The following is an 18,500-nucleotide window of genomic DNA, read 5'->3' as shown; positions in this document are numbered from 1 at the left end:
TGTTCCTGCTTACATTTCACATACTTGACTTAATCCTGCATTGCTTATGAGTGTTTGCATTTTCTAGGATGTTATCATAGCATAGCTAGCATATTGCTCTTGTCTATTGCATAATTTAAATTGAGTCACATCCAGGTGTTTATAGCGGGTCAGTGCAGTACAAGTTTCTCTCAGTGGGGCAGTATGGTGTTCAGTGGGGGAGAGGATGTGGCGCTATGATCAGAGCTACTGAATTTGGAACTGGGAAACCAGGTTCCGCCTTTATGACCAGTCTTCCAGACCACTCTCCTGAGGGAGCACATTCCCATGCTAGACCTTAGAAGGCCTGCAAGACCTTAGAAGCCCTGGGGGCATATTATCAAAGAACAGCGTTAAATAGCGCTGAACGGGCTTAGCGAGGATTTACCTAATGCCGGCTATCGCCGGATCAGATCGCCGAGATATCGTGTAATTTACAACGCTTATCTCCATGGCGATGTGAAATCCGGCGATGTCCGCGAAATGCAGGATTATCGCTGGGAATCCAGCGATAATCCTGCAGCGATAGAGGAATACTTGATAATAGGGAGATGTGGATTTAGCCACTCAATCCACCTCCCATCTAAAATATATGTTAGTCAGGAAAAAAGCAGACGTACAATAACGGAGATAACCGTTGTTAGTGCGTCTTTAAATATCGCTAAGGGTGTCCTGGGCCGTATTGTAAATACGGCGAAGGACAGTTAGCCATAATTTCCCATCTGTTTCCCAGAGAACGCCTACTTTGCATCTCAATAGAGATGCAAAGCGAGGCGTTGACACAACGGGAGCAGAATCAAGGGAACGCGCTAGCGTGTCCTTGTAAATAATGCGATAATATTATCGCCGCTTTTCGTCCGAAAACGGATGCTAAAGCGGCGATAATATAATCGCCGCACCTTGATAATATGCCCCCTGGTGTCTTAGCACCAGCAGGTGAACCCTAGCCGTGGCAAGTGAGGGTTAACCTTCTAGGCCTGTCCACCACGATCCAAGAAGTTGACCTCCAGTCTTGGGGGCATGCCTATGAAGCAGCACACCCTAGAGTGACAGTGACTGTCACTGAGGTCACAGGACCCTGGAGCAGGGTGGCTCTAGGGCAGTGCGACCGCATCGGACACTGACTTCGGGTGGGGGCGTCGTGTTTATAAGTATAATATGGTTTTTAAAGAACTTGCTGCCTCCTTCCTGGCCTCCAACAATTTTCGGCAACAATACAAACGTCATGATAATTCCAGTGATTAATGTTCTTAGGAGAGAGAGATGGGGTTTTGTCTAGTGGAAGTTTTGACTCATAAAAAGGAACCACAGAGGGTTAATGTGCCTGCTGCTAAGAACATGTACCATTCAGATCACAAATAGCACATAATGTAAATAGGTCAGTGGTTTGCTGCTTTGTCAGAGAGACCCTATTGTTACTTGCAGTTAATAAGTTAAATTCCTAAAATAGAACCGTGAGCTATTAACTGTCGTGACAGAGCTGCATGCAAACTGCAAGGTATAAATTAGAGCTTTATGGTTTTTCCCCCAGTTTCTGATTATCCTAATGTTGCAAAAAAGGGTTCATTTGCGTAGAAATCAATTCTGATTATTAAAGAGAACGCCCAACCATGGTATTAAGTTTTGAATTCTGAGTTTGTATTTCTCCAGACCAATCACTATTAAACTATGCTGCCTACTAGTATGGTTGTCATGTGACTCCTACACCTTGTAGTCCTTTGTGTTATGTAACATTTCCTATACAGTGATTTACACACGTATGAATGATTGTCTCGGAGTAATATGTATGATGAAAGTGCTCTGACACCCTACACTGGTATTTGTGGTACTGTACATTTTCTTATATTGAATTATTTTGACATTTTTACACATGCTAACAGTCTCTGCAAAGATTTCTCCTTATTAGTACCAGTGGAACATACAACTGCAGCAGTGAGAAAGGTGACCAGTCAACCTTTGCAAAGGGCCCTCCACTTCACAGCAGCACAAGTCACATTTTTTGGTAACCTTTGATCCGTTTGAGCTATAAACAATTTATTAGTTAAATCGTCAGATTATGCAGCAGATGATGTATTATGTGGTAAATTTGGCAGAGCCATAATTATGTGGAAAACATTTGCAAACTAGGATATTTTGCCATTCATGTTTGAACTGCTCTTGTGGAAAAAGGGAGGAGAAGTGCTGATGACAAAAACATCATGGCTGGGAGAGAAATGGCTTGTGATTCCACTTTTAAGGATATTTGGGACATTCTGTGATTGGAAACATATCCCACTTTGTGAGAGTGTATTTTAATGTCAATAACTCATATCAAACCTTAAATAAACATGTGTATCTATTGGTTAAATTAAATAACATAATACGCTGTAACAATTCAATTTCAAAAGCTTTATTCGACAGTTTGTCTTAAAAGCACATTAGTACATAAAATAGAGCACAATAAATATCATAAAACTATTTACACATTTTAAGAAATCCATTAAATCCAATCATTTTTGTCGAAGGTGTAATAAAACAATAAAATTATCTGGTATTTCATTAAGCTTGAAAGGAATCTAGTCACATAAAAAATGCTAGTTAGCAGCATATTGGTTAAGCATTCGAGTGCGTATTATCCAGGACCAGCCTAAAAACTTTGCTACAGCCACCGCAATAAGTGGTGAACAATCAGAGCTCAATATCCTTAGTGCCTCCTTACAATTTTGGGTTGCCAACCTAAGACAGATGGGTCTAAGCCACCTATAGCGAGGGAGAGCATAGAGAGGGCATACAAAAAGGATATGGGCTACAGATTCGCACAGATCTGAACAGTTTTGGCATCTGTCATCTTTATTTGGAGACCAATTACTTGTAAATGCCTTGACCGGAAGGGTGCCAGCTCTAAATTGAAAATATAATTTTCGACCCAACGGCCTTTCAATAATGTCCCAATATTGTTCACATTTTGGGCATGATTTATGATCCATAAAACGACCAGTTAGATTCGTTAAGGAGTTGATTCTGTAAGACTCTGTCTGGATCATTTCCCAATATTTTTCTTTTAAATGTTTTTTTGATGGGAAATTTGATGCATCCGGCTTGTCCCATAGGATACTCAGGTCTAGCTTGAGCAATAGAGACCTAATTTCTTTTAACCACTGAATTTTGTGGAATTTATCGGCCAGAATCACATCCTTGAGACCCCGAGTATAGTGTGTTAGTTCTGGAGTCGTCCAAATGCGTCTCCAATACAGTAATGGACGCAATCTGGCCAGGTCAACTATATTCTTTCTACCCAAGTCCAACAAAAGAGGGACAGTAGGAGTACTTTGGGGTACACCTACCAGTTTACGCAGAAAAGAGTTCTCTGCTCTTACCAGGCTATTCAAATTGATATGACCCCATAATTCCGATCCATAAAGAGCAGTGTTAACAACTTTCATATTATACACCTCGAGAGCGGGAGTGATTGGCCTGGTTAAGGAAGACCTATGTTTAAGGGATAGGGCTCCTGCAAGTTGATGAAATTTTAGTAAGCCGTATCCAAATGTCGATTCCATCCCATATTTGTTTGTAATAACAGGCCAAGATAAACAAAAGAATCAACCCGCTCAAGAGGTAAACCATTGAGCATTATTTTACCCTTGAAAGAATTGGTCTGATTCAGTGACATGAACTTTGTCTTTGAGATGTTGATCTCCAGACCGCGCTGGAGACAAAACTCCCCAAATGCGTTAACTGCCTTCTGTAGACCGCTCGGGGTCCGTGATACAATTAGGGTATCATCCGCGAACATGAGAACAGGTACGCGGGTTCCAGCCAATATAGGTGCGTCAGTGGGGGAGCTCCCAAGATGTTCCACTATTCCATTTATATATAAGGAAAACAGGGTTGGGGCCAGAACACACCCCTGGCGAACACCACGCTCAACCGGGAATGGTTCTGTAACCTCACCCTGGGCCCCCCATCTGACTCTCGCGTAGTTGTTCTCATGCAGGCGGACGAGCAAAGTCAGGAGATCAGGTGGCATCCCCTGGTTGGAAAGAACGGTCCAAAGTTTACAGCGTGGGACTAAATCAAAGGCTGTTTTTAAATCGACAAACACTGCGTAAAGTGTCCCCTTTGAAATCAACACATTCCTCCAATATATCAGAATGAAGAAAAGGACTTGGTCGATTGAGCTGGTACATGGGCGAAATCCAGCCTGGAAAGGAGATAGAATAGCTTGTTCGTCAATCCACGTTTGTATTTTACTCTGTATCAAACGACCAACCAGTTTCTGGGCTGAGTCTATGAGGCTAATAGGCCTATAGTTATTAGGTAGTGATTTGTCCCCTTTTTTGAAAACAGGGATGATCTCGGCTCCCTTCCATGAGGGTGGAATGGGGGCACCCCTGGCTATTGAATTTGCTAACAATGCAAAATACTGGCACCATGAGGGCCTATCACTCAGGAAAATGTCGGCCGGAATACCATCCATTCCTGGGGCTCTACCTCTAGTGACACAGTCTAATGCCCTATCTACATCATCGGCTGTAAACAAATTATGATGGAAAAGGATAGTAGGGGGAGGATTACTAACTGGCAGCTGCTGATTTCGGGCATATTGTGGTCTAAAGAATTCCAACCATGAGTGTTGGGGGACATTGTTTTGTGGGGGGTCTCCTTGACCATCTCTATCCCATTTTATAATGTTCCAAAATTGTTTGGAATCCCTAGAAGCACATGCCGACTTCAGGTCCTGCCATCTGTCCTCATCCCACTGCTTTTTTGCCGCCTTTTGGGCTGATCTATATAGATCCCTTGCCTCACGGACTCTCGTGGGGTTCTTTGCTTTAAGTTCTTTACCCAATAGTGACCTTGCATCCTTACAGGCTTTGTTATACCATTTAGCTATTTTTGGTTTAAAATTTCAGTTTCCCCTGGGAGATGACTTCTGGAAGAATGTCTATAATTTGGAGAAAAGATTTTCATGGGCCTTTAACATGAAACTAGGAAAGTCCCGTCTATCATTTTGGGCATTTATTTCCGTTAGTGCCTTGGTGACTTAATTCTTAAGAGAGGCCAGCTCAACGAGGTTCACTGCTATTTTATCCCATTTAACGTGGCGCAGATTATTAGTAGCTACAATATTCAGGGTGGTAATCGCTCCAGCTTTGGACTCTACTTTATCCCCAGTTGGGGCATTAAAAAGTGCGCAAAGAGGGTTGTAGTCGCTTTCTAGCCGTGGTTTAATGACCATATCAACCAATCTATGCCAAAATCTAATATCCACAAGTAAATAGTCAATCCGACTGCTGCACCGTTCGTTATCGAAGGTACATGCACCCTGTTGGTCAGAGGGGGTTCTCCCATTAGCTGCGCTAAGTCCTCTTTCAAGGCACATAGATTTTAACTGAATTGCTGCAGCTGACCATCTTTTGATGGGCGGGAGATCTAGCTTAGGGATCGCCCATCTATTGTCCTGTTCGGCTGAGATGTCCTGGTCTTCTTGGCCAAGTGGTTTATAGGTGGTGTTAAAGTCTCCACCCACTATCGGGACAAATTGTACTGGGAGGTCCTCTAATTGGGTATCAAGTACTGTAACCACCTCTGAGGCACGCCCTCCTTGTTGGCCTCTAGCGTAAACATTAAAAACCGCCAATTTAGTGCCGTCGGGCCACTCCAGTCTGACGGCCAAAATATCATTTGTCGGGGTTCTGGCCTTTTGGACTTTACAGCTCAGGGTCTGGCAGTCCAGATCACCAGACCTCCCGATGGTCGTCCTTTTGGCCTTTTTTCTGCGGGAGTATAGAAATTAAGGAAACCATCCCGAAAAACTGCCTCTGTCGACCAAGATTCTTGGAAAAGAATGATATCATATTGATCAATGAATACACACCATTCTGGAGATAGGATCTTATTGCCAATTCCAGCAAGATTCCATGAAATAAGAGATAATCCCTCCTTACCCTGTTGGGGGATGTTCAATTTAATATGGTTATTTTTTTTACCTTGCAGGGCCACTTCTTGTCCCTCCATACAATACTCTATCTCTGGTTGAGATAAGGGATTAGGAATTTGATTTACGCTATGGGTTATAGGGGAGCTTTCTAAACTCCGTGAATCCACGCCCCTGGTGGTCGTTACGTGATTATTATTGAAATGCCCTATGTTCTTTTTTGTAACCTCCAGGGTGTATGAGGGTAAAAGTTGGCCGGAGTAGTCACTCCTATTGGATAGGGGGTGAGTGTTCTGATAAGTCTCCCAATGTGTGCTGACAGGTGTGTTATGAACTGGGATCAATAGTCAGTCACAGTCCTCCATATCTGTCAATGCCCCAAAGCGATTCCTCAGGCTAATTCCATCCCAGGGAGATGGTGAACCCCCTTTCATTAATGGTCGAAGGTGGGTAGGCAGTAGACGAGGCCTTAAACTACGCCCTTTACACTATAGTCGATCATAGAAAAAATCTAGGGTCAGTGGAATTATGGCTGAACTCCTATATTGAGGGGGGAATAAACTTGCTAGAACTGACGGCAATATTTGGGGGTTAGAAAAGTTTACAACCATGCAATCCCCTCCAAAACGCTTCTTGCTCGTACCCAACCATTGTACCCTTCTGCCCATTATAATATCCTTTGCTAGTTGGTGTTTTCCCCTATCCGAGATCCACATGTTATTAGATAACCAGTGAAGCACTTTGTCAATAAGGTTACTTGCGGATTCTTATTTAAATGGGCTTAAGCATGGGACGTTGGCTAAAACTAGTACTAGGGGGGTGGCCTCGGGGATGAGTTGGAATGCTTCCCTAACTATAGGGGTCAGAGAATGAACACACCTGGCATCCAAACTACTATTAGGATTGGGAAGTGTAGCCCCCTCACTCGATTTTGCCGGAGCCCTGGTATTCAGAGGATCTTTATAGCCCAGAGTTTTTCCATTCAATGTGGGATCAACATCCTCGATTAAGATGGTGGTCTGTCTCAAGGGTTGAGCCCGGTGTATGTCAGTGGTACTTGGGGTGGGTAACTGGGGCAATGGGACCAGAGGCTGAGATTCACTATGAACTAAGTGGGGATTGGGTGGTCCTTTCAATTCCCAACTCTTTTCTATAGCGGACGTTTTACCTTCAAGAGAGGATAACCTATCTATTATCGGGGCTAAGATATGGTCTAGTTTCTCTTTAAATACCACACAGAGGCGGTCCATTTGGGCTTCCAAAGGGGTGTTCAGTTTTACTTTTTTTTATGTTTGGGCTTTTGTAACCCTGGCCCCTTAAGGGGGGCAATCTTACTTGTTAGCCCCACCCCTCCAGCCCTGGTACAGCGTCTTTTCTTTTGGGCGGGAGAGGGAGTAATACTGAGAGAGGAATCTTCTATCACATCTATTGTGGGAGATCTGGACGACTGATCATGAGTGGACATAGCATTCCCTAGTAAATCCCTTGGTATGTCCGGCACTATGGGGTCCAGCTGGGACTCTAAACCCTCAGGTTCAGCATGAACCGACACAGCTGTGGTAGACCCTAAATCCAACGACATTTTTTTCTCAATTCTTTCTATTTCCTCATTCAGCATACTGGAAACTTTCACCAAATAGGAGTCCAATGTCGCTACATTCCCTCCTTTACTATGGGCAGCTCTTGTTTTCCTTTTCGCCATAGCAAAACCACGTACAAATGTTACAGTACCTTTAGGCGGTGAATCTTAGGGGGGCGGCCCAGCCCAGCCGCCTTCAGCCCATGACGGCCACAGACGGCCCGCCCTCTGCCCGGGCTCAGCCCGCGCGCGGTCCCGCGAAGCGGAGGGTGAGATGGTTTATATTGCGCCTCCAGGCGCGGGTAGTGGGCGGGAACTTCCGCCCTTGAGACCAGGTGTGCCGGGAGATGTAGTCCCCCTCCTGACCGCGGCCGCGAGGGTGTCAAACGCGGCGGCGGGAGGGAGACACAGACAAGGGCAAGCTGGTGAGTGAAGTCCGTGTCCCAAAAGGCTGAAAGAAACGCACACAAGCCTCCACGCTGTGGCACAGGTAAGTGATAGTCCCCCGCTCCACCGAGGGTGAGATGGTTTATATTGCGCCTCCAGGCGCGGGTAGTGGGTGGGAACTTCCGCCCTTGAGACCAGGTGTGCCGGGAGATGTAGTCCCCCTCCTGACCGCGGCCGCGAGGGTGTCAAACGCGGCGGCGGGAGGGAGACACAGACAAGGGCAAGCTGGTGAGTGAAGTCCGTGTCCCAAAAGGCTGAAAGAAACGCACACAAGCCTCCACGCTGCGGCACAGGTAAGTGATAGTCCCCCGCTCCACCGAGGGTGAGATGGTTTATATTGCGCCTCCAGGCGCGGGTAGTGGGCGGGAACTTCCGCCCTTGAGGCCAGGTGTGCCGGGAGATGTAGTCCCCCTCCTGACCGCGGCCGCGAGTGTGTCAAACGCGGCAGCAGGAGGGAGACACAGACAAGGGCAAGCTGGTGAGTGAAGTCCGTGTCTCAAAAGGCTGAAAGAAACGCACACAAGCCTCCACGCTGCGGCACAGGTAAGTGATAGTCCCCCGCTCCACCGAGGGTGAGATGGTTTATATTGCGCCTCCAGGCGCGGGTAGTGGGCGGGAACTTCCGCCCTGGAGACCAGGTGTGCCGGGAGATGTAGTCCCCCTCCTGACCGCGGCCGCGAGGGTGTCAAACGCGGCGGCGGGAGGGAGACACAGACCAGGGCAAGCTGGTGAGTGAAGTCCGTGTCCCAAAAGGATGAAAGAAACGCACACAAGCCTCCACGCTGCGGCACAGGTAAGTGATGTAACCTGTTAGTGAAATGGGAAACAAATACTAAACATTGGGATATTTTGCCCTTTCTGCCACACCTATGACTCCGCCCACTGACCCAATCTAAGCGTTACTCCCGCCCTCTAATTCTCAGCCTACAGTTCCCCAACTTTTTCCCTCCCACTTCGACCACTGCCTCCATTGTATTTCCTATTATGGTAGGGGGCGCTATCTCGTTGTTGTAAAATGGAGAGCGCAGGGATCTGCTCATTTCTGGAATGGTACAAGCTCATTAACATGGCGGCAGGGGCCACGCAGACAAGAGAATACCTGATAGGCTCAAGCAGAGGCACAACTAGAGAGAGACACATTTCGGGCGTGGGGGGGGGGGGGGCTACCATCAATTTTGGGGGGGGGGGATGGGGGGGGCTAATTCTTCAAGTGATAGCCAGAGTGGAGATGCAGGGGCTCTAAGAAGGGGTGAAAGAACAACAAAGCCTCGTTAGCAAGTAAATGGTCTTTTAAAGACTTGTGAAGTACTCGGGTGAGGCTGTGTGTGCCCGGGAAGCCGTCTCAACCCGGGCTGACACACACGACAGGGGGTGTGTGGGGATGGGGGGGTGAGATTTGAAGCCCTTTCAGCCCAATTGGGGTTGCACGCCTGGGCTCAGGTGCATGTTTTCATTTTGTTTAGGCGTCAATGCAGGAGAGGGAGTTTTAGGAAGATGAAAGTGCAGGGTGGAGCTGTGGTTGAGTGGGGGGTGGTGCCATTGGGGGCTATGGTGACTGAGGCAGATGAGTAGCAGTAATATTTTGATGTAGGGGACACTCATCTGATACCGCTGTAACTGGGAGGTCAGTGACACTGTGAGACATAAGCACTGCCCTGAGGTGGAACATTGTTTTAGTCCTTGTGAAAGTGGGCTGCGTAGAAGGGAGGTAGGATCCTACAAAGCGTTTGTAGCACAAATTGTGGAAACATGTTTTGCGCTTTAATTTCCAGCCTCTGTGATGCCTCTCTTCACCTTCACCCCACCCTTCCTTCTCCCAGTCCCACTGGCAACCATTAACCTATTCAGAGTCCTCACTGTCTCGGGCAGGAAGCACACTGGGTGCATTCAGTTGCGGCACACACCACACTCCATTCCATTCATTTTAGGCCTTGCTACAGAGAGTCCTTGCTGATAGCTAAGGTTCACGTCACCAATAAACAAAAATCCACAGTGTGGGCTTTGGGTCAGCTGCCAGCTCTTTTTTCATCCAAATCTGATTTTGCAACTAAATTAAATTTTGTTGAAATGTGTTTTTGCTCCTAAAAGGGATTTGTACTCCTAAATGTGTTTCCACACGCCTGCTAAATTTGCACTCCGTGGATTTTTGCACCCATAAGATTTAGATCCAAAAGGTGATAGTGCACCTTGCATCATTTACACAGAGAGTGAATTTACTCATAAATATGATGCTGCACATTTGTGTTTATAAACGTTTTGCAAACCTATGCTATTGTTGCACCAATGGTGCTTTTTCACGTGAATGAGCTGCCATCCTATCACGTTCATGCACACCGATTACCCTCATGTGACAACTTTCTGCGGCAGTTTGTCTTTTTTGAGCGATTTTGCAACTTCATTTCATAATACACTATTGCCAAACTAGTATGATAACCAAATCGTGCGAACCAAAGCGGGACATTTCACAAAAATAGAGGAAGGACTACAAATTTACAACAATAAAGTGGCAAAGAATGACAGCCCTCATCCCCATAGACACACACAGAAGAGGCACTGAGAAAATAAATACAATGTAATTTTTAAAAACCAGCATCATACCTGTTAATTAAATTGCCTACTCATAACAGCTGCTTACTAGCTTTGGAACACCTAAAAAAGAGCCTCACACTGTTTTCAGTTTACCCTCTCAAAAAACTGGGACATGAGGCACTTTTACCGCAATCTGCCTGGACAAATGTTGAAAAACCGGGACCATCCGGGTAAATCCGGGACACCTGGTCGCCCTAGTGTCACACTACTCCTGTTTATGTTGTACCAAATGTGCTTTTGCACCTCATTGAATGGGCATAACATAGGCCCCGCAGCTCCTGCGGTGAGGGAAAGCACCCAAGCTCAGAAGGCCCCCCCCCCCCAGCACGGCACCCAGAGCTCCTGATTGAGTTGGTGGGGGCCCCTTCATGTACCTTGCAAGGGGGCCCCCTCAAGTGTCGTTACGCTACGGCACCCGCCCTGGCGTTCAAAGAACCTGCCAAGTGTTGAACCACCATGAGAATGCCCTGGCGTTCCAGCCATGTCCAGAGGCGCAGAGCCTCCTGATCGAAGGTCCACAACCCCACCCTGCCCTGCTTGTTGCAGTACCATATGGCGGAGGTGTTGTCCCTGAACACCTGCACTACTCTCCCCCTTGACAGAGGGAAGGAGTGCTTTCAGTGCAAGTAAGATCGCCCTGAGCTCCAAAAGATAGATATGGAGCTTGGACTCCGCGTCAGACCAGAGACACCCAATCTCTTCCTCTCCCATGTGGCCGCACCATCCCAAGAGGGACGCGTCCGTCACTACTGTGTGCTCCGGTTGAGGAAGGGAGAGGGAGCTTCCGCTGACCCAACGCTGGTCAGTGAACCACCACTGCAAGTCTAGCGCAGTGCCCTCCGAGATCTGGACGTAGTCGGACAGGTGTCCCTGATGCTGCACCCACTGGAACTTCAGGTCTCACTGCAGAGCCCGCATATGCCATCTGGCATGATTGATCAGCAGGATGCAGGAGGCTATGAGGCCCGGCAGCCTCAGTGTCTTCCTGACCGAAACCCAGGACAAGGGCTGAAAGTTCAAAATCATAGCCCGAATGCTTTTTATTAGGTGGCGAATCTGACATGAATAAAAACAGAACGAGGGATGTGTGTGCTGGGTAAATTGATCAGCTACACCCTTCTTAGGCGCCCCCCCCCCCCCCGTTGATCAACAGGGTCCGGCTAAGAAGGGTTGCCAGCAGGTACCTAGTGGGTGCCTGGCATAGACGGCCGTGTGCCTACTTGCCACCTCCCGAGACCCATGGTGTGATTAGTTGTTACGCCGCATGTTTAATTTTGGTTCTTCCAACTTACACTTTGACCTCTGGTTAGGGTGAGCCTTAGCGCACTCATTCCGCCGAGGTCACACTTTGGTCCTGAAGAATGCCTGGCTAACAACACCATATAGGCAGAAACATGTTGACCATGAACAGTGGGATGTAGCTGATCAATTTACCCAGCACACACATCCCTCGTTCTGTTTTTATTCATGTCAGATTGGCCACCTAATAAAAAGCATTTTTTTACACAATCTAGACAGTTTTAATCCACTACACTTAGCACTTTTACCAATCACACAAACAAAACCCGCTCCGCAGTATTCCTGGCGTTGAAGCACACCAGGGGGACATTCGGTCTTCCTGTTGGGGCCCGAGGATGAAGCATGTCACCAACTAGGTTGGTGAGTGAGGGCTTTTTAAAGAATCCAGTGTGATTCTTTATGCTTTTCAAGGAATCCAGTTTGATTCTTCATGCTTGCTCTTCACTAAGATAAGGCACACTCTTTCGTTGATATGATTATATGAGCCAGGGGACTAAGAGTGCTCCTAAGATTCCCTTACTCTCTTGTTGTTCATTGATAATACTTAAGTCCACCAGATCTAGTGAAGGTTTCACTGTATACTTTGAGGCCAGTATGTCTTCCACAGATATCTAGTTAGGCCGAGATGAAATGTGTCAATTGTGCTGCCATCTCCCACTATTCTGAATCTTACCTGGCAGAGTACTGCAGGATTTGCTGCTCTCGTGGCTACTGCAGCTTTGTAAGCAATGGTTCTGCCCATATCTTTGAGCTTACAACACTCCTCCTCTAGCAAGAGTGAAGACTCCCACATTGGATTTAAGCTTCAGCTGCAATTACCAAATTCAGTTTACTGATGCTACGCATGCAGCATATGACTGCATGAATCCTTATATGTTTTATAATCAGGACAATGGAAGTCGTCAATGAAGAAACTGGAGTATTAAAGAAGGTCATCCTTTCGGCCAGACGAGATCTACAATTGGCACTGGCAAGTCAGACTTTTATGGCTCTTTTCAAAAGTCAAAGGAAAGCCCTCTTTGACATCCTTTGTCATCAACAGACCATTGACTAATTAGTTATGCTAAGCATTACTGCCAGTATTTGTATGGCCTAGTTTGAGCTAGACAATCAACCCAAGGAACACTGTCCTCTTGGGGCTCTTGCCAATTCCATCAGTTAATCAAACGTGTGATATTTCATAGCACGCTTTTCTTCAGGAATGTAGTAGAATACTCAATATGAGGAACTGTTTATATAAATGATAGCCAAGCAGAAAGAGGTGAACCAAATGGCGAGCACAGCTACTGTGCCTGAAAATGGTGATGGTATTTCTGCATGATCTAACCCAGATGCACATTCCAAACTGGTAGCACAGTCTCACTCTAAACTTGATAACAGTCTGAGGTACTAGGAGATTAAAAACGACAAGAGGAGTAGTGGCTTTCCCATTATGTTATAAGATACTTCTTACCTAGAAGACTAATCAAAATGTCAGACCAAGCTATAGGGCAAAGGCAATCCTGTTCATCAGCATGGAATGAAACCGGAAGCAGCAATGACAGCCAATAACAGAAGGGGCACAGAAGGTGCCACTCTCCTAAATGATGCAGGAGTGGTGCTGCATTGCCGTTCTGCGGCACAAATTACATTCAATGGTCAAACTGTAATAAGATAATTATTCAAATATCTGACTTGCAATCTTTGGCATTACATTGGTCTGTAATAGTTGAATCGAAGGGTGTGGACTCTCACCTTGAACTCCTCAGAGTTGTGAACGAGTGGCTGCAGCGCGCAGTGCAGTTTGTGATACTGCTGGTCAAGGGGATGCTCCAGGCTGTTTGCCTCTTTCCTGACAAGCTTAATGGCAATCTCAATGTCACCCAGTGCCTGAGAAACAGAAAACGTGAAAAACATCAAAGGATATTTCAAACACCCAGCTGTCTCACTAAAGAAAACCATCTATGCTAGGGATTGCAATATTTTTAACAAGTTGGAAATAGCATTACCAGTTCATACCGAGATAGAAAAGAAACAGTTACTAAAAAGATGTGAGCTTTCACCACTTGCTTCATGGTATTAAAATTAGCGTGCACAAGGATAGCTGGAATACATGAAAAGAGTGCTTCACTCATTACCAAGAGGCGTAGGCCAACACTGTTACACCCATAGAGTACTGCTCTTTTTTTTAGAGTTCTGGCATCTCTATGTAAAAACGAACTGGTAATGATTCCGCAAGCTACACTGGAAACCAAGATAAATCTACTGTATGAGCAGGGCCAGACTGGGAACGGCAAGTGTGAAGCACTGCTGCGTTTGTTACTGTAACATACAACAATGTCTCTGAGGGTATTAGTTAGTGGTCCAATTTTAGTAGCACAATAAATTGATAGGAGCAGAAGGAGAAAACAGGGAGACAAATAATTCAATGTGACAACATACATTGTGTTTTTTGGTAACTACATATATTTGTTATAAATAACTTCATATATTTAAACATGTATGAGACCAGCACTGTGTTACATTAAATGGCATGTAACGTGTGGGATACTGTGCACAAGTGCTCGTAAAATTATGAACGACGCAAGTGACACATGAGGAAGTATGTACAGCGACAGGAAGCGGCACAATAAAAAAGCAGTTGGTGATGAAATTTACATTATAGAGATACCCAAACAGTGAATGTTAATATATACAAGGAAATTCAAGATGGGAATCCTCAAAGAAATAGCGCCATAATTTTCGCTGTAAAAGTCTACGGCGTTTCGACCTGTTGATATGTTTAAGCCATCATCAGAACCAGGTTACTCTTATTTTATGACAGTGGTGTAGGTTGAGACAGAAGTCCCATCATAGACGTGTGGGGTCCCTTAAAGGGTCAGGTTGAGTCAGGACGCATCTATATGTCTGGTGGAGTCAGAAGATGCTACATTGGGAGGTCTCTGGAAGGGAGTCCAGAGAAGGTCCAAGAGATACCGCAAGGATAAGCAGTAAGGAAGCTACTACTGGGAACAGTCGTTTGAGTCAGACACACAGTTGGGGGGGGGGGGGGGAGTAAATCCGCAATGTGTCAAGCTGGCATCAGTCTGGCACGAACAGGTTACATGCCATTTAATGTAACGCAGGGCTGTTCTCATACATGTTAAATATATGAAGTTATTTATAACAAATATATGTAGTTACCAAAAAACACAATTTATGTTGTCACATTGAATTATTTGTCTCCCTGTTTTCTCCTTCTGCTCCTAGCAATATATTGTGCTACTAAAAATTGACCACTAACTAATACCCTCAGAGACATTGTTGTATGTTACATATGTTCGCCCTGGTCTCTATAGGGTTTAAGGGCTACCACCTGTAGTCTGATATTGCTTTTGTTACTGGGGCTGATACTGCAGCAGCCGCTGCAAAACCAGCCTCCAGTAACAAAACCGGCCCCTACCTACCGCTTCATTACTGGCCTCCACCCTTCCAGCTTCCAGAGGAAATGCTTGATGCCTGCTACGGCCAGTTCGGCCCTGTGTATATGCCTGTACAAGGGAACGCTAATGAGGACAATTACTAGACAACTGCAACTACATGAGTCAGCAAGTGGACTGTGGTAGGAGCAGACAAAATGACTCATTTAACCCCTGTTCCACGTCTCACTTTCAAATTTCTCACCTTGTTTCTCTTTGCATTTCACAGAAATTAGCACAAAGTGACTGTGAGGCGCAGGTCCACAGTGAATGGAAACATGGAGCTGTGCTTTTGAACTGACAGCTCTAGTTTGGTCTATGTGCTTTTCTCACCTCGAGCAGCAGGATTTTCTCTTTCAACTCCTCCTCTGTTCTGATCATGGGAGGTGTCTTTAAGCTGTAACATAAGGCAACGTCTGTTAGGAGTCTTCTTCTGATGTCTATATTAATTAATTCAAGAATTCAGATTCATTAAATCATTTATATGGAGATAAACAAAATCATAGTAAGCTAAACACTACACACACTGCAGTTAATTTAAACAAGGTACGGAGCAGAGAATTAAGAGTTTTTAATGAGCCAATGTACATGAGTTTGAGGGAAACGATGAAAGGTCTCACTGTCACCTGGGTCAACATTCAGATTCCACCTCACACTTTTCCACACACATCTTCGTACAAAATTACATTTTGCTCTTCTGCGCACCATGTCATAACTCAACTGCTCACCGCTGCACCAAGTTATTCATGCTGAATCAGCTACCATAGTAGAAGAAACACTTGCCTGTAAAAAACGCATTACTTGGATGACGCAGTTACTTTGCAGTTTGATATTGGTTATAGATTCACATGTATGTATAAAAAATACCTTGTATCTAATGTCATTTTTTTATTTTCTATAAGTTTTAATGATTGTATATTGTTGAAGAAATACGTACAAGTTGCTTACCTTCGGTAACGATGTATCTGGTAGAGACGATTCTAGCCGCAGATTCCTTAACGTACAATTATCCCCAGGCGTGAGACTGATTCCGGAAAATTTTGCCACAGCATCCCTGCACGCCGGGGGGCGGCACCACGCGACTCCGCCCCGACGTTGTCCGTGAGCGTGACGTCAGCGAGGTCACATAAGTCCCACCCCGGTGCGCTGACGTCAGTTTTCTTCGGAGAACTTTTCCGTGCCACAACGCGGAGACATCACCAACAAAACTGTGAGAGTATGGGAACAGTGTGCAAAAAAAAAAAAAAAAAAAAGAGCAGAGAAATAAAGGAAAGAAGCGAATGGTGAGAAACAGCACCAGCAGGGACAGTGCCAAGCGCTGCGGTACTGAAAGTCACTAAAGGAAAAGAGCAGAGCACCCTCTGAGAAACGGCCCCCACAAGCGAAGGCGACATCCTCCTTGGAGGCAGAAAACATGTGAAAAATGTTGTGGTAGACGACAGAAGACCTGCAACCCCAATCAATAACCGGGAAGGGCAACAAGTCCAGAATGGAGGAATAACGACAACCCCTCCCAAGACAACACCAGCAAGGAGTGTCACATTCCCGGTAAAGAGCTAAGGGTTGAGGCACAGCCAAGAGACCCCAACCCAGAGGACTGCCGAGGAGTCAAAAGGAGAAGACCATGAGTAGGCCCCACACTGGAAGAACCAGGGTGTAGGGAAGCAGAAGTACACATGAACCTGCCGTCCAATTACCAGCAAGAAGTGGAACAAAAACAGAACAAAGCATCCTGCCAGGGAGGAAGTGAAAAGAGGGCACCCGTAGCAGACAAAGCCACCCAGAGGGAGGCAAGTGTAGAAGACCAAGCAGAAGGGACCTCGCAGAACGGGGAGGAAAGGCGGGCCGTGAAGGAATCTTCGGCTAGAATCGTCTCTACCAGATACATCTTTACCGAAGGAAAGTAACTTGTACATCTGATAGAGACTACTAGCCACAGTTTCCTTAACGGAGAATAGATACCCTAGCCATACCCAGAGGAGAGGAGGGTCTGCAAGAGAACCTCACCAGCCTGGAAGAACACAGGGCCCCAACAGGGGATGTGTCATGGGGGCAGGAAGGATTGCCCAGCCCCCACCAAGCAGAAGGAAGCAAAAACAAGGAGAAGGGAAGGCCAGGACACCACAAGCCGACCCGAGGGGTAAAGGGCGCCCGCCAGAAAACCCAGAGGGACAGACGGCACCCAGCAAGTACCAAGGGAAGAAGGAACAACCGCAAGATCCAAGGAGAAGAGGTGGAACTGAGGCAGAGCCCGCCCCAGGAGAACACACGGCGAAGGGGATAGCTGAACGGGTATCAGCTCCGAGGCAGTGGACAAGACGGGAACGGCCCCGCAGCTGATAGCGCATACGTGAGAAGGAAGACACAGTTGCGCAAAAGTCCAGCAAAGCAAGGGACAGTAGCACACGGGGACACGCTGAGGCCCACGGAGGCGGACCATAACCACCAGGCGCACGCAGCTGGTAAATATTATAAAGTAGTGTGCCCACAACAAGCCGAGCGCAAGACGAAGACAGAGGCAAGGAAACCACAGAACAAGCCCTAGAAAAGGACCTTCCCAGGAGCACCACCCGGACCATGAAGAGACGTGGGACCGGCCAGAAGATGAAGAGACACAAGTAGGACAGACCGAAAGCCGGCAACCAGAACACAGGAGAGCACCAGGAATAACCTCGCCTCCCTGGAACACAAGGCAGATGGACGACAGGCTAACCCTGTAGAAGAAGGCCATCGGATACTGAGCGGGACAGAACCTAGGGCAGCGCAAGCAGCGCGAAGGCGGAGGAAAAAGAGAGACCGCACCAAGCAGTATACAGTGATGCCAGGAAAACGCAAGGAAACCGAGAAGGCTTCCGCACCCGACCAGCTTAAGACAGAGCTATACAATAGCCAACAAGTACCCCACCTAGGGTACGACTCGTCCCAAAACAAAACAGGGAGGCACCTCTTAGGGAAACCCGCAGCAGAGGTCAAGAACATAAAAGACCTGTGGAAAACACCACAACCGGCTTACCAATCAGCCCAAAAAATACACAGAGGGTCCAAACTAAGGACCTACACAGCATCACTAACAGCCAAAATCATGCACCACAAAGCTGAAGGTGTGAACCAGCAGCCAAAAGAACAGAGGGGCCAACCTTAGGACCCTGAAGGCATTCCAAGCCGTACACAGCACACAAAGAGGCCAACCAAAACACAAGGCCCCCAAAAA

At 46.5% G+C, this 18,500-nt stretch overlaps 1 protein-coding gene across 3 annotated transcripts in view; it reads right to left on the bottom strand.

Moving 5' to 3' along the window:
• PARP2 (poly(ADP-ribose) polymerase 2) overlaps positions 1–18,500 on the bottom strand; it is a 402,899-nt gene that overhangs the window by 107,248 nt on the left and 277,151 nt on the right. For all 3 annotated transcript variants that reach the window (XM_085618532.1, XM_085618533.1, XM_085618534.1), the window contains 2 exons: positions 15,623–15,686; positions 13,587–13,721 (listed from right to left, as the gene is read on the bottom strand). In XM_085618532.1, the coding sequence (XP_085474658.1) occupies positions 13,587–13,721; positions 15,623–15,686 (199 nt within the window). The remainder of the gene's footprint in view (positions 1–13,586; positions 13,722–15,622; positions 15,687–18,500) is intronic.

Source organism: Triturus cristatus, chromosome 7 (assembly GCF_964204655.1).
Source record: "Triturus cristatus chromosome 7, aTriCri1.1, whole genome shotgun sequence".
NCBI lineage: Eukaryota > Metazoa > Chordata > Amphibia > Caudata > Salamandridae > Triturus > Triturus cristatus.
This window is presented reverse-complemented; position numbering and strand designations above follow the sequence as displayed.